General features: G+C 56.4%; 2 protein-coding genes across 6 annotated transcripts in view; one reads left to right on the top strand and one right to left on the bottom strand.

Annotated features, from left to right (window-relative positions):
• EPHB6 (EPH receptor B6) overlaps window positions 1-9,578 on the top strand; it is a 14,532-nt gene extending 4,954 nt beyond the window's left edge. For 2 of the 5 annotated variants that reach the window (XM_086688147.1, XM_086688153.1), the window contains exons 2-19: window positions 1,278-1,413; window positions 2,177-2,248; window positions 2,545-2,744; window positions 3,019-3,083; window positions 3,269-4,022; window positions 4,763-4,918; window positions 5,290-5,646; window positions 5,778-5,902; window positions 6,030-6,192; window positions 6,462-6,576; window positions 6,824-6,876; window positions 7,120-7,239; window positions 7,355-7,602; window positions 7,869-8,042; window positions 8,272-8,421; window positions 8,680-8,873; window positions 8,994-9,149; window positions 9,258-9,578. In XM_086688147.1, coding sequence (XP_086544273.1) covers window positions 2,645-2,744; window positions 3,019-3,083; window positions 3,269-4,022; window positions 4,763-4,918; window positions 5,290-5,646; window positions 5,778-5,902; window positions 6,030-6,192; window positions 6,462-6,576; window positions 6,824-6,876; window positions 7,120-7,239; window positions 7,355-7,602; window positions 7,869-8,042; window positions 8,272-8,421; window positions 8,680-8,873; window positions 8,994-9,149; window positions 9,258-9,366 — 3,039 coding nt within the window. In that variant the 5' untranslated portion in view covers window positions 1,278-1,413; window positions 2,177-2,248; window positions 2,545-2,644 and the 3' untranslated portion in view covers window positions 9,367-9,578. The remainder of the gene's footprint in view (window positions 1-1,277; window positions 1,414-2,176; window positions 2,249-2,544; window positions 2,745-3,018; window positions 3,084-3,268; window positions 4,023-4,762; window positions 4,919-5,289; window positions 5,647-5,777; window positions 5,903-6,029; window positions 6,193-6,461; window positions 6,577-6,823; window positions 6,877-7,119; window positions 7,240-7,354; window positions 7,603-7,868; window positions 8,043-8,271; window positions 8,422-8,679; window positions 8,874-8,993; window positions 9,150-9,257) is intronic. The other 3 variants (XM_086688166.1, XM_086688160.1, XM_086688138.1) reach the window with 3 other exon arrangements.
• TRPV6 (transient receptor potential cation channel subfamily V member 6) lies at window positions 9,043-24,546 on the bottom strand. Its single transcript, XM_086688176.1, has 15 exons — window positions 23,783-24,546; window positions 16,114-16,211; window positions 15,842-15,964; window positions 15,389-15,526; window positions 15,011-15,109; window positions 14,733-14,908; window positions 14,219-14,365; window positions 13,924-14,136; window positions 13,523-13,609; window positions 13,347-13,423; window positions 12,969-13,134; window positions 12,525-12,591; window positions 11,884-12,152; window positions 10,760-10,866; window positions 9,043-10,466 (listed from the first exon to the last, which is right to left on the bottom strand). Exons 1-15 carry the CDS (start codon window positions 23,908-23,910, stop codon window positions 10,187-10,189), a joined length of 2,175 nt encoding a protein of 724 aa, XP_086544302.1. The 5' UTR covers window positions 23,911-24,546; the 3' UTR covers window positions 9,043-10,186.

Genomic DNA, 24,546 nt, shown 5'->3' with positions numbered 1-24,546 from the left:
TTCCAGAATCCATCCATCTTCTGCCTGAAAGAGGCTATTTTGGAGAATATCTGCTGGGCAAATGATATAATAGCTTTCCTTGTTTAAAGACATTTTGCTGGCATTTTCAGTTCTTGATAACAGCATTCCTAAAGACCCTATAGCGCTGGACAGAGTCTGGTCTGCCTTGGTGTGACAAGCATGTCTCCAAATTAAGCCACAGAGAGTTTGGGGGATGCAGCCACAACATGAGTTCCTTCAGGATATTTACTGAGCAGCCATTGGTGGTGGGGCCCTGCTTTTTTACTTCACGGTCTCCCTGTTCTTTGAAACATTTAGTCTGTGAATGATTCTAGCAGCATTGAGGACAGTATTTGCAAAGAACCTCTGTTTCTCAGGAATCATTTGCCGTATGGCAATGCTTCCTTTTTTTTCTAGGTTTATTGAGAGACCATTGACGTATACCGTCGTGTAAGTTTAAGGTGTACAACCGGGTGATTTGGAAATGCTTCCTACTTGCTATATGCTCTAAGTTAAACTCTATCTCACAAGTAGGGTTCTAGTGGCATGAAAGGGAAATTTCAGTGGCTGATGGGCAGATACCCATTATGCACCAGCCCACACAGCTGCAAAAGCTGTGCCCTTTCATGACAACCACATGGGGGGGGACACTGAAGGCTTCATCTTGCAAGACAGCCAGCATTGCCAGAGAAATTAGATTAGCAGGAATCAAATTATGACTTTCTTATTTATCGAAGTTAAATAGTGCAGTAGTTTGATTTTGACCTCATTATGAAATGTGCAGTTTTCAATGATGGTGTGGATCACCTGGCCACGACTGTCCTGGAGGAAATAGGTTCCAGTTTCCAATGGCTTTCTTTTTTCTCTCTCAGTTTGACGGCTTTGAACAACCTGCCTCTTATTTTCTTCTTCACAGAAATAAATGGAATGTACCGCTCTGGTCCATGCAACTTGCAGACTTTTGAGACTCAGTCACCAGGAGAGAAATGGGTCCCCACTAATATCTAGACCAATAAGCAAAGGCAGGTCTGAGCCCACTGGTCTTCATCGTGACCCTGGAGGCAGCCATGCCCCCTCATCATGTGCTTGTGAGCCATGGGGGTGTGCTTGTACAGGGATGGCCTTTTTAGGTTCCCAATTGGGAACACACTTTATACCATTCTGCATGGACTACTTACCCTTAGAAATTATTTTTGTAATCAGTGCATAAACTGTTGTCCCTATTCTTTTTTAAGGTTGTGCCATAATTTATTAACCATCTTTCTCTTGATGAACAGTTACTTTACAGGTTTTTCCCTTCCAAACAATTCTGCAATAAATATCCATGTTTGAACTTCTGTGCAACCAGATCCAAGGATAGAGTACCGGGGCGCCTGGGTGGCTCAGTCACTTGAGCATCCCACTTCGGCTCAGGTCACTATCTCACGGTTCGCAAGTTTGAGCCCCACGTCGGGCTCTGTGCTGACAGCTCAGAGCCTGGAGCCTGCTTTGGATTCTGTGTCTTCCTCTCTCTCTGTTCCTTCCCTGCTTGTACTCTGTCTCTCTCTCTCTCAAAAATAAATAAAGGTTGAAAGAAAAAAAAAGGATACAGTACCTGAAGGACAAACTCTCAGAAGTGAACCTGCTAGCTAGACATTGCCAAGTGTCCTTCCAAGAGAAAACACCAGTTTGAACTTACAAGCGCCGTGAATCTAGAGAGCCTGTTTCTCACATTTCCTTCAACCCAGGGCATTTTTCATCTCCTAGGACAAGATGGCATGCCACTGTTGTTTCCCCATTCTGTCCTCTCATTGTGAGCGTGCGAGAAGCATTTTTTCCTATATGTGGCATACATTTATTTTTCCGCATGCCATAGAAGTGTACCCCTTGTGGACAGGAGACCTCTGTTCACAAATGTAGGCATGCCAGTCCCCCAGAGCTCAACCCCTTCACTCCTCAGACGGCATCTTTATGCCTCTGTTCTTCTCATGTCTGTTCCCCCACCCTCCCTCCCATCATACCCCACAGCTCTTTCCTGTGTTCCCTCTTGCTTCGCTGCCTCTTTGCAATGTCTAGAGTGTCCAGGTCTTATGTGGGTCAGGAGGTGCTGGCGAGGGGGAATCGTGTGTCCTTAGGGAAGGAGCAGCTTTCTACTCTGCTTGTTTTAATGAGAAGAATCTTCTGACTTCCAACGCAGGGTGGCCGTAGGAGGAGGAGAGGAGAGGAAATGAAGAGAAAGAACTGAAATAGCTCCTTCCAGAAGAAAAGGGTAAGACTGGCCCAGAATTACCCTGTGCTCTAAGGGAGGGCCGTAAGAAATGCTCAGAGATGGGTCACCTGTGGGAAGTAGGGAGGGAGTGACCCATCACATGGCCCTCTAAGATGGCAGACTTGGCGCAAGTCAGGAGAAAGTCGGCTTCCTACAGGCCTTTACCCCTCGGTTGGTGCTGGGGTGGTTTGAGAGCTATCGGACAAGACACAGAGTCAGGTTTTGGGGTCTGGGCCATCTGTGTAGCAGTGGAGTTCCCTGCCACCTGCCTCTTCTGGTCCTATGTGTCTCCCCAGGAAACAAGTTCGGCAGCAGACCTCCAGTCTTACAAAGCAGCAGCCCCGCCTGGGAGCAGGGTGGTGGCCAGGGCAATGGTGGGAGCCCTGAAGATGCCCCATGGCTGCTGAGGGGGCCGCCCGGTCAGGGAGCGGAGTGGCGGGCATGGTGTGCAGTCTCTGGGTCCTGGGGCTGGCGTCCTCAGTTCTGGCTCTGGAAGGTAAGAGGGAGGGGAGACTGGAGAATTCCCTGCCTGCCACCGTGCGTGGGAAATGGGAAAGATTCAGAAAGGGCAGAAAAGAGTGAAGACGGCAAGAAGGGGCAAAGGATGGGGAAGGTTTCCAAGAAAGGCTCCTGACAGACAGTTGTGCCCCTGCTGGTGGATCCAAAGCACCAGGGAGGGGAATTCTTGTTTTCCTCATGGGAATGTGGTGAGGGTTAGCAGCACCGGCCGGAGGCTTGGCCATTGAGTGTCCCTTCTTATCTCTGGGCAGAGGTGCTTCTGGACACCACTGGAGAGACATCCGAGATTGGCTGGCTCACCTACCCGCCAGGCGGGGTGAGTGGCATTCCTGACCCCAGCGCACCTCCCCCACCCTGCTCCTAGAGTGTGGAACTTGGGAGGGAGGCCCTGGGTAGAGACTAATGGGGTAAGACTCATCCTCCCGAGAGGAACAGGACTTCCGCGTGTTCTTACCCCGCTCTGCATGCAGCTAACTGTCTCCCCGGCCGCCCTCCCTACAGTGGGATGAAGTGAGCGTTCTGGACGACCAGCGACGCCTGACTCGGACCTTCGAGGCATGCCATGTGGCAGGGGCCCCTCCGGGCACCGGGCAGGACAACTGGCTGCAGACACACTTTGTAGAGCGACGAGGAGCGCAGAGGGCACACATCAGACTCCACTTCTCAGTGCGGGCGTGTGCCAGCCTGGGCGTGGCCGGAGGCACCTGCCGGGAGACCTTCACGCTTTACTACCGCCAGGCGGAGGAGCCCGATGGCCCCGACAGCATTTCCTCCTGGCACCTCAAACGCTGGACCAAGGTGGACACGATTGCAGCGGACGAGAGCTTCCCCGCCTCCTCCGCCTGGGCCGTGGGCCCGCGCGGCGCTGGGCAGCGGGCCGGGCTGCAGCTGAATGTCAAAGAGAGGAGCTTCGGCCCCCTCACCCAGCGAGGCTTCTACGTGGCCTTCCAGGACACGGGGGCCTGCCTGGCCCTAGTGGCGGTCAAGCTCTTCTCCTACACCTGCCCCTCCGTTCTCCGCGCCTTCGCCTCCTTCCCTGAGACGCAGGCCAGTGGGGCCGGAGGCGCCTCCCTGGTGGCCGCTGTGGGCACCTGTGTGGCTCACGCAGAGCCAGAGGAGGATGGAGGTGGGGGACAGGCCGGGGGGAGCCCCCCCAGGCTGCACTGCAATGGGGAGGGCAAGTGGATGGTAGCTGTTGGGGGCTGCCGCTGCCAGCCAGGGCACCAGCCCGCCCGTGGAGACAAGGCCTGCCAAGGTGAGATTCTGCCACTGTGCACTTGCCCAAGATCTCCCCACCCGTCTCCCGACCTTTGGGCGCCTCTGCTGAATACCCCAAACTTTACTTTGTCCTCCAAAAGTTCAGGAATAAGCTATTTTAGGAAAGGACTCTTGTTTTCTCCAGACTTATTTTCTAAAGCACACAAATATGGTGTCATAGGCTCATCTCAAATTTCTAGAACCTTCTGGAGACTTCCACATTGCTGAGCCTCCTGGGGCTGCAGGCCTGGGAAGTGATGGAGATCACACTCCTGGGTTATCTTGGGGTGGGTCCTTTGTCCCTATATGCCGTGTAATTCGGAAGTGATCCTCACAGGGCCAGGTGACCAGGATGCAGGTAGGAGAAGGCAGTGGGTACCAGCCAAGGGGGATGCTTCTGTTGCAGGGTAGAGGCTGCGGAAGGCCTCTGCAGAGGGAGGTTACACGGTCGAGCCAGACACCTATATCAGGGGCTTGTCCTGCCCATAGTCCCCCACCGCACCTCACTTGTTCCACCCAAGGAAATGCAGTTCCCACCCCAGTCACCTGATGGAAGTAATCTGCCTGAGTGAGGGACAGAGGGAAGAGGGGCTGGGGGGTAGGTCTCAGGAGGAAAGGAGAGACCTCCCTGGGGAGTGGAAGGCTGGGAGGATGCCCGAGTGATGCATGTGACGCATGTGGGCTCCGGAGGCAGTGAGTGGAGTGAGCCTGAAGTCCTCACCCGGTTCTGCCCCTCAGCCTGCCCCGGGGGCTCCTACAAGGCCACGGCTGGGAACGCCCCCTGCTTGCCCTGCCCAGCCCGCAGCCACGCCCCCGACCCTGCGGCGCCTGTTTGCCCCTGCCTTGAGGGCTTCTACAGGGCCGGTTCCGACCCCCCAGAGGCCCCCTGCACTGGTGAGTCTCCCACCAGCCCAGGGGGTGGAAATGGGACTGGGGGCGGCAGAGAAGGGGAGCCCGAGGGCTACACATGGGGCTGGTGTGCATTTGCAGTGACTTTTCTCCTGTTCCCTCATTTTGTCCCTCCCTGCTACACACCTCCTTCTCACCTTGACTCCATCTGCACTGGCCCACCTCCTACCCCTCCTCCCACCCACCTCCGCTTTCTGGTCCCCACCCCATGCTCTTGGTCTCCTCCCCTCTGGGCCACCTGCTGTCCCCTGCTTCCTAACTTCCTCCATCATGCCCACCCCTCCTCCCCCACCTCTACCCCAACGACTCCTTTCCCTGGCCCTCCTCGCTGCCCCCACCCTCGCCGGCCTCCCCAGGCCCGCCTTCGGCTCCCCGGGAGCTTTGGTTCGAGGTGCAAGGCTCAGTGCTCATGCTGCACTGGCGCCTGCCTCAGGAGCTGGGGGGACGCGGGGACCTGCTCTTCAATGTCGTGTGCAAGGAATGCGGAGGCCACCAGGAGCCTGGCACGGGCACCCCGGGCACCTGTCGCCGCTGCAGGGATGAGGTGCACTTCGACCCCCGCCAGAGGGGCCTGACTGAGAGCCGAGTGTTAGTTGGGGGGCTCCGGGCACATGTGCCCTACATCCTGGAGGTGCAGGCTGTGAACGGTGTGTCAGAGCTCAGCCCCGACCCTCCCCAGGCTGCCGCCATCAATGTCAGCACCAGCCACGCAGGTGAGCCTTTTACTCTGCCTGACGCCTGGCCTGGCCTCCTTACAGCCCCCTCCCCCACTCCTGCTGCCGGGGGGGGGGGGGGGGGGGGGGGGAGGCCCTGGAGACCCTCCTACTAACCCCCCCCACCCCAGTTCCCTCTGCAGTCCCTGCATTGCACCAGGTGAGCCGGGCATCCAACAGCATCACGGTGTCCTGGCCACAGCCAGACCAGACTAACGGGAATATCCTGGACTATCAGCTCCGCTACTATGACCAGGTGGGGAGGAGAGGGGGTGACCCACAGTGGGGCCAGGGGTGGGGGAGAGGTGCCAGGAAGCCTGGGGGTGGGAGCAGGGCTGAGGGGCCAGACTGGGCAGCAGGGAGTGAACGGCTGTCACCCCCAGGCAGAAGATGAATCCCACTCCTTCACCCTGACCAGCGAGACCAACACGGCCACCGTGACCCAGCTGAGCCCTGGCCACATCTATGGCTTCCAGGTGCGGGCGCGGACTGCCGCAGGCCACGGCCCCTACGGGGGCAAGGTCTATTTCCAGACGCTGCCTCAAGGTGAGAGGAAGCCTGGATGGGGAGGGGGCAGCACCAGGGAATGGTGAGGAGAGGCCCGGGGGGCCCTCCAGGCCTTGACCCCTCACCCAGCACCCTCCAGACTAGAGATCGTGTGGGCCAGGAGGCTGAGGATAGTCTCATGGCTGAGCGGCTGGCCTTTGGGTCTGTGGGTGGGTCTGAGCAGGTGCACGGTGGGGGGCGGGGGGTATGTAGGTGTGCGTGCAGGGAAGGCCTTACGCATGAGTGATCCTGGGTGGCTGCTTCCTCAGGTGAGCTGTCCACCCAGCTGCCAGAGAGACTCTCCTTGGTAATTGGGTCCATCCTGGGGGCCTTGGCCTTCCTCCTGCTGGCAGCCATCACCGTGCTGGCTGTCGTGTTCCGGAGGTGAGCCCCTTCTTGCCGTGTCCGAGCACCGCTCACCCCACAGCACAGCCCCACGTCCTGCAGCCCCGCAGCCCACCGCAGAAACCCCCACTGGCGCCCACCTCCTGCCACCCGGCCCCTTCCCTTAGGGTCCGTGCCCAGGTGGGAAGGAGGGATCACAGACCCCTGGCCAGAGGGTGGCCGGCGTGGGGGCTGAAAGGGGGACAGAACGGGAGGGAGTCATTCCAGGACTCTGGTTTGTCCTCAGGAAGCGGCGTGGGACGGGCTACACAGAGCAACTGCAGCAGTACAGCAGTCCAGGTATGGGGTGGGGAGGGGCCGGGCCAGGACGGCGGGGGGGGGGGGGGGCGGGGAGGGGGGGGCTCCCAGACCAAGAGCTGGGGGCTGAGCACAGCACGCAAGGCTAGCTTCCCCCGAGGCTGAGGGGAAGCCCTTGACCCTGCCTTTGTAGGTAAGAGGGCACGCCCCCCCCCCCCCCCCCCACCGTGTGCGGGCAGCCTGGCCTTGCACCGCACCCTCATGACATGCCCCATTTGCCCACAGGACTTGGGGTGAAGTATTACATCGACCCCTCCACGTACGAGGACCCCTGCCAGGCCATCCGGGAGTTTACCAGGGAGGTGGATCCCGTGTATATCAAGATCGAGGAGGTCATTGGGGCAGGTGTGCAGTGGCAGAGGAAGGGGATGGAAGGGACGGGATCCCTTCAAACTGGGGCAGGACACCGTGAGCCTGCAGTCCTTCCTCCATACTCCCCGACCTGCCCCTGTCCTCCCAGGCTCCTTTGGTGAAGTACGCAGGGGCCGCCTGCAGCCCCGGGGACGGCGGGAACAGGCTGTGGCCATCCAGGCCCTGTGGGCTGGAGGCACCGAGAGCCTCCAGATGACCTTTCTGGGCCAGGCTGCAGTCCTGGGCCAGTTCCAGCACCCCAACATCCTGCGGCTGGAGGGCGTGGTCACCAAGAGCCGGCCCCTCATGGTGCTGACGGAACTCATGGAGCTGGGTCCCCTGGACAGCTTCCTCAGGGTCAGTCCAGCCTGGGGGCCGGGAGGCGCGGCTGGGGAAGCCTGGGGTCCGGGGAGGTTTACAATTCTCAGCTGTCTCGGAGACAGGAGACAGAGCCCTACATCTTTGCTCCCCCACCCCCGCTGGTCTTCATCCTTCCTTCCCAGGCCATTTTCTGATTCCTTAATCCCCGCTCCCTCTCATGCTGATACCTGCTGGGCTGTGCAGCAGGTCAAGGCTTCCCACCCCGCTGCTGGAGGCTGAGCTCTGCCCACCCTGCCCCTCAGCAGCGGGAGGGCCAGTTCAGCAGCCTGCAGCTGGTGGCCATGCAGCGAGGAGTGGCCGCAGCCATGCAGTACCTGTCCAGCTTCGCCTTCGTGCACCGTGCCCTCTCTGCCCACAGCGTGCTGGTGAATAGCCACCTGGTGTGCAAAGTGGCTCGTCTTGGCCACAGTCCTCAGGTGAGAGCACTGCCTGGGGGGCTCAGCCTTTTCCAGAGGGCGCTGGAGACCCAGCTGGGACCCAGGGTTGAACCACCCGTGGCATATCACAGTGTCTGAAGGGATGGGGCTCACCAGGGCTCCATCCAGGAGAGAACGCCAGGCAGACATGTGAGCACATAGCAGTCGCTCAATAAATGCGGCCACTGAGATCATTATTGCTGCTGTTATTTCTAACCCCACCCCTCAGGGCCCAAGTTGTATGCTTCGGTGGGCAGCCCCAGAGGTCATCGCTCACGGAAAACATACAACGTCCAGTGACGTCTGGAGCTTTGGGATAGTGATGTGGGAAGTGATGAGTTATGGAGAGCGACCCTACTGGGATATGAGTGACCAGGAGGTGAGCTCTTGACCTAGACACTGCTGATCCCCCACCCCCATCCTTCCAACCCACCAGCCTCACAGACTCATAGGTTCTTAGCCTCTAGTCTCTAATCCGCTCACACTGGAAGTTCTCTTGGCTTCCGTATCGTTAAGTCCCTTCCCCGCTCCAGCTTCATGCTCCGCCTGATCCCAGCCCACCCACTGACCTAACCAACAAGATACTCTTTCCACTAGCAGTAGCTTCTCCTCACCACGGTCTTCCTCCAACCCCCAGGTGCTAAATGCAATAGAACAGGAGTTCCGGCTTCCCCCACCTCCAGGCTGTCCTCCTGGACTACATCTGCTCATGCTAGACACTTGGCAGAAGGACCGTACCCAGCGGCCCCATTTTGACCAGCTGGTGACTGCGTTTGACAAGATGATCCGAAAGCCAGACACTCTACAGGCTGACGGTGGCCCTGGGGACAGGTCTGCAGATTGGGGCTGGAGCCTGGGACAACCAGGGAGGGTAGATACAAACTGAAAACAAACTGAGGCGAGGGGGCTAAGATGAAGGGGAGACTTTGACACCCACCTCCCCTCACTTAGACCTTCCCAGGCCCTTCTGAACCCTGTGGCCCTGGACTTTCCTTCTCTGGACTCACCCCAGGCCTGGCTTTTGGCCATTGGACTGGAGTGCTACCAAGAAAACTTCTCCAAGTTTGGCCTCTGCACCTTCAGTGATGTGGTCCAGCTCGGCCTGGAGTAAGCAGGGAGAGAGGTGGGGTGGGGATTCCTCTGGGCCCAGGCCAGGGGTCATGCCTGGGATCTTAGAGAAGCGGGCCCAGACTTGATCCACTCCTTCCCCACCAGAGACCTGCCTGCCCTGGGCATCACCCTGGCCGGCCACCAGAAGAAACTGCTGCACAACATCCAACTCCTTCAGCAGCACCTGACGCAGCCGGGCTCAGTGGAGGTCTGAGGCCTGGGCTCCAGCTGTGCGTGGGCGATGCCCTGGACAGCCCCGGCCGTAGGTCCCAGGAGCGATATGCGAGACCAGAGCCAGTCTCCGTCCTGGCCTCCTCGAGAGGCGCCTGCCTCGCTACACCCAACCCCCTGGACGCTTCGCTCCCCAGTCCTCCTCTGCCCTCCTCCGCCCTCCCCCGCATTAAAGGGAAAGAAGAAACTTTGCAAGTTGGAAGTGTGGTGAGAGCTGAGTCTGCGAGGAAGGGCTGGGAAGGCCTCGGAGAAGGAGCGCAGGGCCATTGCCGGAAGGGGACACGGCAGAGCCGAATGCGCAAGGAAGCAGAGCAGGGAACGGCTTTATTGGAAGGTAGAAGGTGGCAAGACTCAAGCAGCTTTACCCCACCCCCAAAGCGGTTCCTGTCCCCCTCACTCCTGCTCTCCACGTGCCTCCCCCCACCCAGCTGTCTGGAGCACCCTGGGAAGGACTGTCCCCTTCCCACCATGACCCTGGGGCAGAGGCGGCAAGCCTGTCCTTAAAGTGCTTTGCTCTGACAGTGCAGAGTCCTTCAGTAAGGCCGAAGAGCCCGCAGCCTCGTCCTCACTGGCACCAGCCCTGTGCTCGGGGTGAGGCGAGGGCCACCTCCCCCCTTGCTTTCTATTCGCCCCCTGAGCCGAACGAATAGTGGGGACCTGGGGCAGCTGCATTCCTCAAGGGGGGGGGGGTGCCTTCCGCCTTCCTCCCCCACCGGGGAGAGGTGTTTGGGTTTTGCGTGTTGAGCCCCCCCCCCCCCCGGGGAAAATGAGAGCAGCTGCTGGGGCCAGACGGCAGAGTTGGCTCAGATCTGATACTCCCAGCCTTCCCCGTCTTCCAGACCCCTGTTGACCAACCCCCTCAGTTCCCTCCTCAGGGTGCCTTGCCGAAGCCTCTCCCAGTTGGCGCTGCTGCGGGAGGTACTTCGGGACACCGAGGGGGTGGACGGACACAGGTGGGGGCCCGAGGGGTGGTCCAGCCGCGGTTTCTCCGAGGCTTTGTCCGAGTCCTCGGAGCCCGGGATGTGGAAGGCATGTGCGTAGCGCCGCATCCGCTGCCGGTTGAGATCCTGTCTGTCTTCCACCCTGTGGAGCGCAAGGCCGTGAGAGGCAGCCGAGGACAGATGGGCTGGCCCGCACCCGCGCCCGCGTCGTGTCCTCCGCTCACCCCATCCCACCGTGACCGGCCTTTTCCCACCACTGCGGCTAGTGCGCACACGGGAGCTGCCGGCATCTCAGCGGCGGCTTTCGGGGGGCCCGAGCATCTAGCGGGGCCCGTCCCTTAACAGCAGGGATCCCGTGGGGGACCTCCGGGCAACGCGGGTCAACGGGCTCAGGGCCCCGGGAGCGGGAGGCCGTCCAGCCCGGCAGGAACTCACCGCAGGAACCAGCGGTCCCCCAGCCCATACTCGCGCCCGCAGATCCCCGAGCGAGGCCACAGGCAGCGAGGCAGCTTCCGCTCCAGCATCACCGTGGTGGCCACCACCTGCGTGTGGGGGCCGAAGGGGCCATCAGAAGTGGGGTGCTGACCGAGAAATCGACGGAGGAGGGCGGGAAGAGGAGAGGGCGTCGGGCGGAGGAAGGACAGTGTAGCAGTAGCTAGGAAACACAGGAGCTCATGGCCTCCAAGAGGGGACAACACCCCCAAGCTGGGGGGTGCGGGGTGTCAGCTTGGCTGACCCTCTTCTGTGGGACAGAGTCCATGGGACATGAGCCCACAGCTCTTTACCCCAGGACCCGACATCCGCGCAGCTCCTGCAGGAGGTTGAGGGACCCTGCCCCAAGGAGACAGGAAAGAGGGCAAAGCAGACAGAAAGGGATCCTCAGGGCCACAGGATATTTTGACCCTACAGACATAAAGGCCACTTATAAATGCTACCACCCTACTGAGAAATCGAGTATCAGGACGTGTGCATGGAAACCTATTTTCCTGAGCAAACCCCATTTAGCCAACCTAGGGCCTTTTAACTCTGTTTTCTACACAGCACAGCAAAGTGCCATTCAGTTTGGGGGGTTTGCATTTTTATTTTTGTGGAGAGAAATTATTTTCTAAGTATATTTTTAAACGGTGCTTTGACTCATTTAATGGTCTTCTGTCTCCATCGTGATGATCTGACCGAAGATAACTTCCGCTCCTCTGGGAAGTTTTTGCAGCATTTTTTTTTTTAACCTGTCCAAGTTTTCTGCGTCAGGTTTTACAGACTGATTTCCTAAATGCACTTTCATCCACCATTAGTTGTATTTCTTGTTGATTCTTCTAGAAAAGCCTGAGATTTTACTTTTTGGGAAAATGATGAATTCTTTTCAGCTGTTCAGGTATTAGTCCGTTGTATTGCGAATACTCTGCGTTATTTTGTGTCCTGCGCAGTAAAACCATCTAAACCTACGTGGGGTCAAAATATCCTGCTTCTGTCTAAGTTCAGCTCGGTCCTTGGCTGGGGCGGGGGGGGGGGGGGGGGGGGGAATGGCCTGCACTAGCCCTCCCGGCCACCAGGGGGCTCACCTGCGCCCTCCAGAGCTCATCCCGCTCGTGGGCCACCCGCCAGTGAGTGTCACCCATCATGGCGATAAGGAGGTTGAGCATGAGCAGCGTGGCAATGATGGCGAAGGCAGCGTAGGTGATGCTGTACATGAAGGGCAAATCCACGTCATAGTTGGCAGGCCCGTCGATGACGGTGAGGAACAGCTCGAAGGTGCTGAACAGCGCCATGGGGTAGTCGTAGAAATGGCCCAGCTCGTCGGGGTCCTCTGTCTGGAAGATGATATAGAAGGCTGCTCCACCCAAGGGGGTGAGAGTTACCATGGCAACCACATACCAGACTGGGCCACGGCCAGCTCTTTGCTGCCCATTCCAGCCCTGTTTCCCTCTTCTCCATCCAGTGTCCCCATCCAGCCTTCCACGCTCCATGCTTTGGGTTCTTATATTCCCTTATTTTCAGTATGGCTTATCCTGATCCCAAGAGGCATGTCTGGAAGCACTCCCAGTTTTGTCTCACCTCCAGGCATGTTCCGTCCTCAGACCTGACAGCCTCCTATCCCTGTCTTCCCTCCCAGCTTCCCCCACATTTATCCACAGGCATTCTGGGCTCTCCAGCCTCCTCCAGCCTCCCCTTCCCACGGCCCCTTCCCGGCCAGATGATTTACCTGAGGCAAAGCCCAGGATGACCACAGCCATCAGCCAGCAGAATCGCATCAGGTCGCCAAAAATCATCTAAAGGGAGGAGAGGAAGGAAAATACCTCCACATGGGTCCTCTGAGCAACTGCCCCTTGCGGCCTCTCACTGGACTCGCCCCGAGAAGTCCCACAGTTCTGCCCTCCAGGGGTTAGCAAGCTGTGGCTGCATGGCAAATCTCCTTGGACTGTTTGGGTATGGCCCTTGAACTAAGAATGCTTTTCACATTTTTCAAGGATTGAGAAAACAAAAAGAAGGAGGAGGAGGAGGAAAAGGAACGAAAATGCAATAGAGACCCACATGTGGCTGCAAAATCTTCCATCTATTATCTGGTCTTTCAGAAAAATGTTTGCTGCAGCCCCCACTCCAGGACCTTTCTCTAGAAAGCTCGGGGCGGGGGGGGGGGGGCACGGACCTTCTGGATCATGATGGTGAAAGGGCCCAACATCTGGAATCCTCGGGCGAAGTACATGACATTGCACCAGCCCAGCACCAGGGCGAAGGACATGGGCACCACCTCCCCATTGGCGTTCGTGAGCCGCATCACCATGGTCACCAGCACCATGCAGGCGTAGGTGATGCTGGGGGTGGGGAGCAGAGGGGGAATGAGAAGAGACCAGGATTGTCCTGGGGACTGCACCCACACACTCACATTTGGCCTCCCCAAGTTCAGTACACAAGGGCACACAATCATTGGAGAAGGATCTCTGGAGTTAATTTTCTCCAGTGATTGTCCAGGGGTTGGGAATCCAGGGAGTGAGTGGGGGCATTGGTGGAGAGCAAGGAGACTCACATGAGGACGTGGAATGGCCCCCCGAGGATGGTCTGTCCAAAGAAGCGAGTGACCCCCACCCTGAAGATGTCTGGAATCTGGAGAGAGGCCAGGAAGACACAAAGGCACTTGCAGACTGGGGCTCGGGCTGGGTCCCTGGGGCCAACAGTCTCACCCTAGATCCTGACCATCCTCACCTCTGCAAGCAGAATGAGCACAGCTCCGATGACGGTCACCAGCTCCCCCACCAGGCGGAGGTCATCCTGGGGGCTCACATAGGCCTCCTGAAGAGGAAACAGGGTCAGAACACTCAGGGACCCCATGCATCCTGCCTGTCTGTCCCTGGGCACGAGTCCGTGTCTCCTGTATAAAGTCACCAGCCCTGTAGGATTGTTTTTAACCTGGTAGGCTGGGCTCTCTGAAACTGCTCTTTGAGCATATGTGTGTTTCTGTGTGCCTGTACTTTGAGTTTGTGCCTACGTAATTGAGAGCTGGGTGAGGGGAGAAACGGGGGCTGGAGAGCAGGTAAGCGATGCGGGGCTGAGGAAGGACAGGGAGCTGAATCCTGCCCTGAGCTCAGCCGCCCCTAGGGCATCACCTGAAGTAGCTTCTGCTGTAGGAGCGTGTTGTCCCGGGGACCAGTGTGGTTATTGGTCCTGGGCTTGAGGGGGCGGTAGACGCAGCACACGGTGAAACAGATGATGTACAGCAGGTATATGGTGCCCAGCACGCAGAAGTACGGCCGCCCGTATTTCTTCCACTTGAGGCTCACCAGCTCTTTCACCGGGGTCTGGTCCAGGATCTGGCGAGCCTGCGGCAGAAAGTAAATAGAGCGGGCACCTCGGAGACCCTGACTTCCCTCACCAGCTGCTTTCTGACCCTACGACCCGTACCTCCCGCTTCTTGGTGGTAACAATAAGTTCCAGGAGAGACTGCTCATCCCCTGAAGAGTCGATCTCGGTGAGGTCGTAGAGAGTGGAGGTCAGCGGCCCGTAGGTCCACTGGATGTGCTTCCTCTTCTGCATCAGGTGCTGAAACATCTGAGAAGACACGGTGGTGAGTCGGAGGGTCAGTGTGAGAAGCAGGGCCGGGGGGTCTCCACCGCTGACGAGGGCTACAGCCCGCTCCTTGCGACTGATGGACAGTTGCGTGAGCCTCCTTTTTTCTGGTTGTCTTTCTTTCCCCCACACCCTATAAGGATCTGAAAGAGGAGGACGGGCAAAGGGAACAGAACGCCGGGCTCCCAGAGCAGATGTCCTAAAGCGACATTCTCAAAGCCTCCCGCCCAGGGGTCCCTGAGGCTGAGCATTTAGCGACGGAGTAGGGAGGAAGGGGCCCCACCCTCCGGGCAGTTGGGCACCAAGGGTCTTTGAAAGGCCGCCATGGGGCCAGGGGAGTGTCCCTCACCACGGTGTTGCCCTCCACTCCGGCCAGCTTGAAGGGGGTGAGACCCTGGTGATTGGGCACGAGGTCCAGGGACTGCAGGTGGTCCCTGCGCCCATCATAGGACAGCAGCAGGTTGTACATCTGGCAGGCAAAGGTCTTGTTGGGCTGCAGGACGAGGATGTGCAACACGGTGTTTCCTGGGGGAGGACGCGGGCGTCACGTGGCCGTTGTGCTGAAGTCCCCGCTGATGCCCTGCCCGACCTGGGGTGGCCCCTGCCCTCCCGGCCCCCAGCTCTTACCCAGGGAGTCCTGGGCCCGGATGTCAGCTCCATGCTCAATGAGCAGCCTCACCATCTCCTCACTGCCCACGCAGGCAGCAAAGGACAAGGGGTGCTCCCCTGTGGACACAGAAGGCTCGCTGCCGTGAGGGTCCGATGGGCTGGGGGATGGGCAGCGTCCCCGAGTGACTGCCTCCTTGCCCTCGCGTGGCAGCTCTGGGCTCGGGGACGCTCGTCAGCAGAAGCAGAGGCAGGGGTGGAGCACGCGGCGCGGGGAGGCTTGGCTCTGGCCTGAAACCCTGGAAGGCCCAGCTGCTTCCGGCCCTCCTCGGCCCGCCCTCCCTTTGCTCTTGCCCACCTCCCCATGTCCCTTCCTCCCAGCCCCGGCCCCGCTCTCACCAAAGTAGATGAGGTTGCGGGGGCTGCGGCGGAATGCCGTGCCTGTGGCTCTCGCAGACACGCTGGCCCCGTGGGCAAGCAGGTTTCTCACCAAATTCACGTTCTGGTTCACGATGGCTATGTGCAGGGCGGTCTGACCTGGCCCAGAGAGAGCCTCAGTCATGGGGTGTGTCCCCAGGATCCTGCAAGGGTCCCTCCCATATCTACACCCAGTCCTCCTCACTCCCGCAGCCTGAGGTGGCAGGGGGGTGTGACGGAGCCCCCGGTCTGGCAGGGTACCCAGGGAAACCAGCTGCTGCCTCTTCTCCCCTTGCATTTTGGGGGGTTGGTGTTCTAACGGTGCGCGGTGAGGATGACAAGAACAAAAGGAGATGGGGGGAGGAACGAAGCCCTCTTTGGTCGCCCCGAGTTAATCCACTTCAGAGACTGGCTTAAAACACCCAGCACCCTCACCCTCGTACAGCTCCGATGTCATGGGCTCAAAGACCAGCTCTGGGGCAGCCTCCATCAGCACCACGGCGGCCTCCAGGTTGTCATAGAGGGCCGCTATGTGCAGTGCTGTCTCCCCCATGGCTCCTGGTGTTGACAGAGAGAAGAGTCATATGGCTTCCATGGGGCAGGGGCGTGGTGACCATAGGCATTTAGGGGCCCACCACAGAAGGTCCTGGGCTACACTGGGAGCCACATGTGTAGCTCTGACGGGTGCTGAGGGCTCTGCCCCTTACCTCTCTGGTGCACCTCACAGGCCTCATACTTGAGTAGCTTGTTGAGAGCCTGGACGTTGTTCTCCTTGGCAGCTAGAAGGAGAGGAGACTCCCAGATCCTAGAAAGGAATGGGATCAGAAAGGTGGCGATGGTGAGCGTGCCCAGTGGTGCAGTGAGGGCTGATGGCTTGGCTCCTTCATATACAGACATGTGCACCTCATGACCCTGAACTTGATCCAGGGAATTGAGGTCAGCAGCGTCCCGAGGGTTGCAGGATTTTTTCTTGACCAGTTAGCTACCCCAAACCAACTCTTCCCCCTTTCAGCTTGTGTGGGAGAAGCATCAGTGACTGGTTTCCCATCCCCTGAGTGCTGGGACCAGAATATGTGTGTGTGTGTTATCTGTGCATATCGGGTATGGAGGGGAGGAGTTAAAGTACTCATTCACCTTCTGACCTACTGACCTCTGGGGCAACCCTGTTTAGCTTCACTAAGTGCCCCGTGATTACCCCCGAGATAAGCCTTGTTTTCATGGACTAAGGGTACAAGGAATTCCTCCCTCATATTTGTGAAGAAAGTCAACATGTAGAGGCTCGATTTCCCCAGCGGCATGATGCTCGCCTTTCCAGACCTTCTCAGCAAAGCCCGTTGATCCTGGCACTTCCTTTCCAACAACAGCATCCTCAGAGCTCAATCAGAGAGCAACAGTGGATCCTTTTTGTTCTGACCCCTAAGCAGAGTATAGTTTCTTTCTACTTCCTGTCTGCTTTCCACTTGTTTTAGGCACACACACACACACACACACACACACACACAAATCATCTTCTCTGATTCACCAAACCCTTTTGAGTGTTATTCCTACAATGAACTAAAAACCTGTATTACTATAAAAACTTAGCCCAACTAAGACCCATGGGGCCCCCTTTGTTCAATTTCTCTCTTGGCCCAGAGCCATTTGGTCTTTCTATGGGATCTAAATGAAATAATGCCACTTACCCATAGATGGCCAACTATGTGAATGGAAGATCACACACTGGTGCTGGCAGGAAATCAACTCCAAGAGCCGGGACGGGAGGGTGATCGGGAGAGGTAGGAGGAGCACAAGACTCATATCCCCCAGAGTGTTGGCCCCAGCTTCCCCGCCCCCGCTTCCATGCCACCTGGATGGCCATCAGGCTTTGTCAATTCAACATTCAATCCCTACCTCCTCGTGCCTATCGACCCTCATCGTTCATGTCTTCATTCTCTATTCTGCCCCTCGTTAGCAAAATATTCTAGCTAGTTTCCCGTGCCCTATTTACCCCCAATCCGCCCTTCTCCATGCTGCCAAGGTACACCCTCTAAATGGCATTGCCATCACCGTTTAGAAAAGTCTGATGGGAGCGGCGCCTGGGTGGCTCAGTCGGTTGAGCGTCCGACTTTGGCTCGGGTCATGATCTCACGGTCTGTGAGTTCGAGCCCTGCGTCGGGCTCTGTGCCGACAGCTCAGAGCCTGGAGCCTGCTTCGGATTCTGTGTCTCCTTCTCTCTCTGCCCCTCCCCTACTTGTGCCCCGTCTCTCAAAAATAAATAAATGTAAAAAGAAAAGAAAAGAAAAGTCTGATGGGTCCTTAAATGCCCACGGAGAAGGAATACAGAGATCCTTTCTAGCTTCAGTGACCTTATTTTCCCCTCTTTCCTCCTCCCATTCACTCCTTATCCCAGCTATTCTGGCCCCACCACTGCCATCCCCCGCCCCCGAACACTCCATTCTCCCGAGGCTTGTGCCATATGTAACTTCCACCTGGAATCCAGAGCGTCTGCCTCACTCTGTTCATTTCTGTTCTGTAACCCCAATGCCTAGGGATGTGCTCTGCATACGGTAGACACTCCACCACCATCTGCAGAATGAATGAATTTGTAGCAGTAGCAGAAGGTAGTGTGGCCTCACTGCCCCTGCTTATTATCTCCATTGGCCACCCTTTAAGCCAACCTTAGGCGAACATGTAATCTAAGTAAAAAACAGTATGCTTAATATACAAACACAGCTGCAAAGCAAATTTGCCACACCCCCTTCACCACCACCACTGCCTTTCCAACAATTTGCCCAAACCCCTCCTCTATAAATATTCTAGAGCCAGCCCTATTCCCCAACACACATACACACCCTCCCAGGAAGTTTTCCACACTATATAGTCTGGCCCTTTATTTTTGCATCTTTCACTGTGTGTTGTGATTAGTACTGTCTTTCCTCTACACAAGGGACACTTAAGGGCGGAGGTCAGCCGCTTTCTCCTGTCTGTTTCCTTTCCCTGCTCTCTTTCAATTAGCTTCTGGCTCTATGGCCTATTTTGACTAAAGTTAATGGCAAAGTTACAAATGGACCCAAGGGAGCTTCTTGCCCAAGTGCAGGGTTCTGCTCCCTACTTCCTAAAATATGAGTGGGGAGGCTAGTTGGTGGAAGGCCCACAGACACCCCTTTGGGTCCCTACGTGTCTCTGAAGGCCACAAATGTCCCCGACAAGCCTCCATTCCTATGTGCTCTTTTTCTTGCCTTGCCGACTGCCCTAGCGGGCCGGGAAACAACAAGGAGTTACTGTCCATTGGGGCTTGCCATATTTACCAAATAAAAATGCAGGATGCTCCTTTAGATTTTAATTTTAGATTTCCAACCAATACTTTTTTTAATATAACTATGTCCCATGTGACATTTGGGACATACTAACAACTTGTTAATCATTTATATGAAATTCGAATTTAACTCCATGTCCCGTATCTTATCTGGCAAAGTTTGTAGAGACCTGGTCTCTTTTGGGTGGCAAACTCCAGAATTCAGCGAAAAAGGGGGCAGTGTATGAATGGTTCGGAGGGGATCAGATAAGGCAATTACTTGCAGTGGCACCATAGGGCCACAAGGGGACAGCAGAGAAAGCCCTCAGTCAGGATCTTGGCAGTCAGTCGGAACCCCAAAACCTGACTACCTTTGGGACCCAGAAAAAAGGCACAAGAGCAGACCCATTCAACAATTTTTGTGCCTGAGACACGAGTGGTTTCTACCAGAGCAACCCAGCACAGACGTTTAGATCTGGAGCAAAATCTACACGTCTTTACTAGGTCTCTACCAGGCACCTCCCCAAGGCAGGAAGAGGAGATACTGATAACATACCTTCTGGTTTGAATGGTTACATTATACTTGGTCCCTTCCAGGGGGAAATTTTACTTCATTTAGTAGATTAGTTAACATCGCTACCAGAATCTCTTGTTTACAAATGGTGGTTGAGAGCTGTAGCTCTCAACCAGGGGTGAACCCCCCTCCACCCCCCCCCCACCAAGGAATCTGGCAACACCTGGAGACATTTTTGGTTGTCACAACTGGGGTAGGGTAGAGAGGTGCCACTGGCATCTCGCGGGTAGAAGGCAGGGATGCTGTTCAGGAGGATCTTATGCAGGCCAGTCTCCTACAACAAAGAATTATTCTGTCCAAAATGTCCATCTGCAAGGTAGGGAATTCCTGACCTATAGCTTGAATTGTTCATAAACGATTTTTTTTTTTTAAAAGAGGACTCTTCACATTAAAAAGAATGAGAAACTCCCTATACGTGCTTTCTTACAGATTGTTAAATATTTAAGAGAGAAACAAAAAGGTAAAGCCTTTGGAGCACTTGCTGATTAAGTAGCAAAAAGAAATTACAGACAAAATCTGAAATTATTGCAGTATGAAAGCTGTATGAAAGCTGTTTTCAGAATTTAGCATGCTTTATTTTGCTGAACAATAATTATAAAATTGAATGGTTTTGCTCAATATTAGACTGGTGAAAACCATATTACAAAACCTAGCCCATTTTTTACATAGTAAACAAATCACTGATTTCTTCCTTAAGATTCCCTCTGGGCCAGCAGAAAGTATCTCTCACTCCCTTTCTCCCTGTTTCCTGCACTCTGTCCTCCCCTCCTCCTCCTTCTTTGTTTTTGTTTTTGTTTTACTTATTTTTGAGAGAGTGACAGAGTGAAAGTGGGGGAGGGGCAGAGAAAGAGGGAGGCACAGAATCTGAAGCAGGCTCTGAGCTGTCAGCACAGAGCCCCATGTGGGGACACGGGGCTCGAACCCATGAAATGTGAGATCGTGACCTGAGCTGAAGTCCCACACTCAACCTCTTCCTTCTTGAGAATGTGTCCATGCCTACGTGCACATGAGCAAAGTTCTGCATTTGGTTGCTGGAAACGAGACAAGATCCAGAGCGCCTTTGGAGGAGAATTCAAACCAAAATTTTAGAGCTAGAAAGTTGCTAGAAATCTAACCTATCTGTCCATGTCACAGATGGAGAAAGAAGCCTGGAGTCCCGAGGTGACTTGTCCAAACAAGTCAGAGGCAGAGCTGGGACTAGGACCCCACTGGCCATTTCCCCATCCCTCTTCTCTGTGGCTCAGGCTTTGGAGAGGGATTAGAGGCACAGGAGCCATGTCCACAGACATGGGTCCCACTGGTCTCTCTCCAAGCACCCTGTCAGACGAGCACACCATTTGGGAAAGGGAGGGCACACGCGACATGGAGCTCAGTGTAGAGGTTCCCAGGAGGATACAGCCCTGAAAGAAAGGAGGTGCCCAGCCCCTCAAACTCCTGCCAATGTTGGGTGTTGCCTTTGACTGTTGTATTTTTGGTTTTTTTCATCACAGTAATCCCATTTGTTAAATGTGCTTTTCAGCTTCCAAAAGGGTATAGAGGTCGTAAGGATATGATCACGTTGCTCCTTACAACCCTGTGACATGGGCTGAATGAGTCTTTCATTTGTCAGAAAAGGAAACTGAGGCAGCACAACCAGATTGTTGCTAGATCACACAGAGTTAAAAGCAGAACGCTTGGCCAAGAACCTAGCCCCAGGCTCTCACCGCTAAATTATGTGGTTCTTCTAGTTTTATGGTTCTTCCTGATTTCTCTCAGGGGGAGGGGGTCAGCCCAGAGCAGTGACCACAGATGAAGGCAGTCGTGTGTGGGGAGGAAGCATGCGTGCATATGTTGGCCACTTGTGGGCTGTCTCCCTCCCGCTCAGGTTCTTGGCGAGTGGATGAGGAAGCCAAAGCTGGGAGAAAAGTGGTTATTTGCAGACTTGGAATCGGTCCGCCCTTCCAAGTCCTGCAGCTCTAGCACAAGTGCCTGCAACATGCATGTCTGCTGTGCCTCGTGAGGCAGGGAGTCCCAACACACTGGAGAGGCCCAGTTTACTTTTCACAGACCCATGGCTACAGGTGTTTATACAGCTATCTAAGCAGAGGAGAACCTTCCGTGTTCACTGCCTTCCCACCATCTAGTGGGAGGGAGAAAGTGCCAACAACGGGGTCATGTGAGAGCCTCTGGGAGCTGCCCAGCATACCGACACCAGGCAGAATCAGATACCGCAGTGTCGTCCTCTCTGCTCCCATGACACGTGCTTATGCCCTTCTTAGGACGATCACCAAGCTCACTTGTCACCCAAGTAGATGCATCCTGAGGCATTTTGACCATGAGAACGTGAGCTCCTAGAGGGCAGGGAGGTCATGTTCATTTTCTACAAGTCTGGCAGAGTGCTTTATGCTCCATAAGTGTTTAGTATGTTGAATCTCAGGAAACAAGACAAGTCAAGGTCCAGGGAGAGATGACGAAGAAGAAACGGGAAAAAGGTAATGGTTCAGCTTGGGTCCAGCATTGTGGATTTAAGCAGAGGGGGCAGTGGGACCAAGACCCAAGACACATCTGCTAGAGAGAGAGGAATGCTGGGTTCCTGGTCATCCTGGGGAGACCACGGAGCCTTTCCCTCTCACTGAACTATGCTCCACTCCCTGGAATCCACCAGCCCCACCCAGAGGCCCCTCTGAGCTGTTGGCACCAAGCTGACTTCACCACTTGCTCGCTTTGGGCCAGCCTCACTCCCAAGGGGATACCGGCACTGCCCCCCACAGGTTTGGGGTTATAGAAGATAAGATAGGTGCTCATTACATGGGTCTGCTGCTTTCTGCCATCAGCCCACCTCCTCACCTGTCATATTGTCCCCACTTACATGGTCATCTCCTAGTTGCCCATTTATGGGCAAGTCTCCCCTACGGCCGGTTGACTGCAAAGCCTAGGACACTTCCCTTTCCGGTGATTTCAGTGTCCTTCCTGGAAGTGCCCACCCAGAGGGGAATCAATACTCCAGGCTCTGGGTGGGAAGGAGAGGGCTGAGAAGCTATAGAACCAGGCAGGGAGATCAGGAAAGGAGGGGATCCCTCAAAGTGACATCAGGCCCTCCTGGCCCAAGGCTGCAAGAGGAGCCCCACCGATGGTCTTCAGAAGAAATAGAGGCCGAAAAGATGAGTGGAAGCTGCCAGACTGTGGTCCCTGTCTCTGCTTTGCCCTGTTGGCACACAGAACGACTCTGCCACCCCTTCCAAGCCCCAGGCCTTTCTGTGCTCTGTGTCTGGCTCCCCCAGCCCCGGGGTCCTGAGTGGGTAGGGAAGAGTGGAACCAGTGACGGCCTATTCTCCAACAACAATGCCATTCTGTGCCTCAAGATGTCATCAGTCAAACATGCGCTCAGCCCCTACTCTCCCAGGCCTGGGGGGAGAGAAGTGGGCGGCTGGTGTGAGAGAGGGGAAGCCAAAGCTCAAAAAGGAACACACCCCCAGCCCAGAATCCTGGGGTAAAGGAAGAAAAACCACAGGCGCTCCCTGGCAGGCTCAGGCAGGCCTCTGCTCTTGGAGATGGAGAAAGACCCTCAGATACAAAACCTTTGGGCTTTCCTCTGTGAAGAGACATGTGCTAACTGCCTTCTCAGGGACGCTGAGAAGGTGCTCCTTCTGGTGGGGTGCTCCACCCCACCGGAAGGACTCCCTTCTAGGGCATCAGCACCTGGGTAGGGAGACCCACAGACCCTTTGGAGAGGACATCTCACGCAGGGATGTCTCCTCTCCTCTCCTCTCCCTCCTAGGGCGTGGGGACATCAGAGTTTAGGGAAGTTTTCAGGGGCTCAAACTTTAGAGCCTCTCAGGTGAGCATGGGTCCTACGCACATCTGGTATGTGGCCAAGCATCCACACCCCTCTCCCCCATAGAGGGTAAGGAAGTCCAGGGCTGGGTCCCAGCTCTGGTTCAAAATCATCCCCGTGTCTGGCATTCAGCCTTGGTCAATGCCTGCTGGTGGCGATAATGCGTAGGAACAGCAGCCGTGGTCACCTCTGGTCTTCTGCGGTCACTGATGCCTGCAGTTCCTTGTCTGCCTCATTCATTCAATCATTCATTCATCCACTCCCCGCATGTGTATGTGCCTGCGTTACGTGTTTCTGCAGGACAGACTGCTCTGGGGCCAGGGAATACAGCCGTCCGGCACTGCCCCGACCTACCAGCACCTCTGTGCTGGCGGTTCCATGATGCCACATCTTCCCAGGGCCCAGCAAGGCGGCCCGGGCCTTTAGGGAAGTGCGAAGGGCTTGCATAATTAGATCGGATCTTAAAGCCGGTGGTACCTGTGCCCATGCCAGCTCCCTCCCCTTCCACCTGGCCTCCAGGGGAGCTAGCCCCACTGGCTAAGACCTTTGAGACAAAATGCTCCCCAGGAGCCAGGCCTGGAAGCACAGTTTGTACAAATAGAGGTGCCAAACAAAGACTGAGAGGGGAAGGGGGAGAGGGAGAGGAAGGCCGGGGGGGGGGGGGGGGGGGGGCAGGGAGGGCTGGGAGGGGCGAGGGAGCAGACTGAGGCTTACCTCTTCTGTTGCTGCAGGTTCTGCTCATCTCGGCTCTGGGCCCATGACTCCCGTCTCTGGAACCAACTACAGAATTTTCTCCACAGGCAGAGAATGAACCCCTTGTCCTTGGGTAGCGGCAACCCCATGGAGTGTAGGGCCGGCTCCTTGGGGGGCCGAGGCCGTGGCCAGACCCCCAGAGGACTCAGCCTTGGGGCCACATCAGCACCCCCAAGGGCCGGCCTGCCCTCGCCCTGTAGAGGTCCCGTCTCCTACCTCCCTGGTCCCTACCTCCCTGAGGAGTCTCCCCGAGGCGCCAGAGCCCGACTCCAGGGGGCTCTGAGGTTCTTACACCTGGCAGAGCTGGGACTCCCTCGGCTGGGTTCCTCCCCGGGAGCTCCTCCTGGGAGCGAGCGAGCCTGCAGACACTCCCACCCTCCTCCCAAATTACCTGAGATTTAAAGAGACAGGCCAGCCGACCTGCCTTCCATCTGGGGCCTGGGCCTTGCGTAAACTCCCTCCCTGCCCGCCTGGGTCTCTCTCCCTGCCCCCAGGCCAGTCCAGGAAGGGGAGGCCTTCAAAGAATGGAGAGGCCTCCCTTGGACTTTGGGACACCTGGTGACCTTTTATAGAAAGGCCTGGACAGGTCAGACTAGCCTGAGAGACTAGGCCTGAGGGAGGAGGGGAGGAGTGGCCGGCCTTGGGGACTGACGGGCCCCACGGGGAATGACTAGCGCCCGCCTCTCTCCCAGGGTCTTTTCTGTGTCTTTCCCTCCTGGAGACTC

This window comes from Puma concolor, chromosome A2 (assembly GCF_028749965.1).
Source record: "Puma concolor isolate L17-30 chromosome A2, mPumCon1.1.hap2, whole genome shotgun sequence".
NCBI lineage: Eukaryota > Metazoa > Chordata > Mammalia > Carnivora > Felidae > Puma > Puma concolor.
Note: the sequence above shows the minus strand (reverse complement) of the source record. Positions and strands in the feature narration are given on the sequence as shown.

Bases quoted from the DNA above. Each gene is read 5' to 3' on its own strand.
- TRPV6 (XM_086688176.1), bottom strand. From the start codon at position 23,910: ATGGGGTTGCCGCTACCCAAGGACAAGGGGTTCATTCTCTGCCTGTGG. The intron at 15,110-15,388 runs GTGAGAGCGGGG...CTGTGTCCACAG, and splicing joins CCGCAACCTCATCTACTTTG to GGGAGCACCCCTTGTCCTTT. The intron at 14,366-14,732 runs GTGAGGGACACT...GTGTCTTCTCAG, and splicing joins GAGTGGAGGGCAACACCGTG to ATGTTTCAGCACCTGATGCA.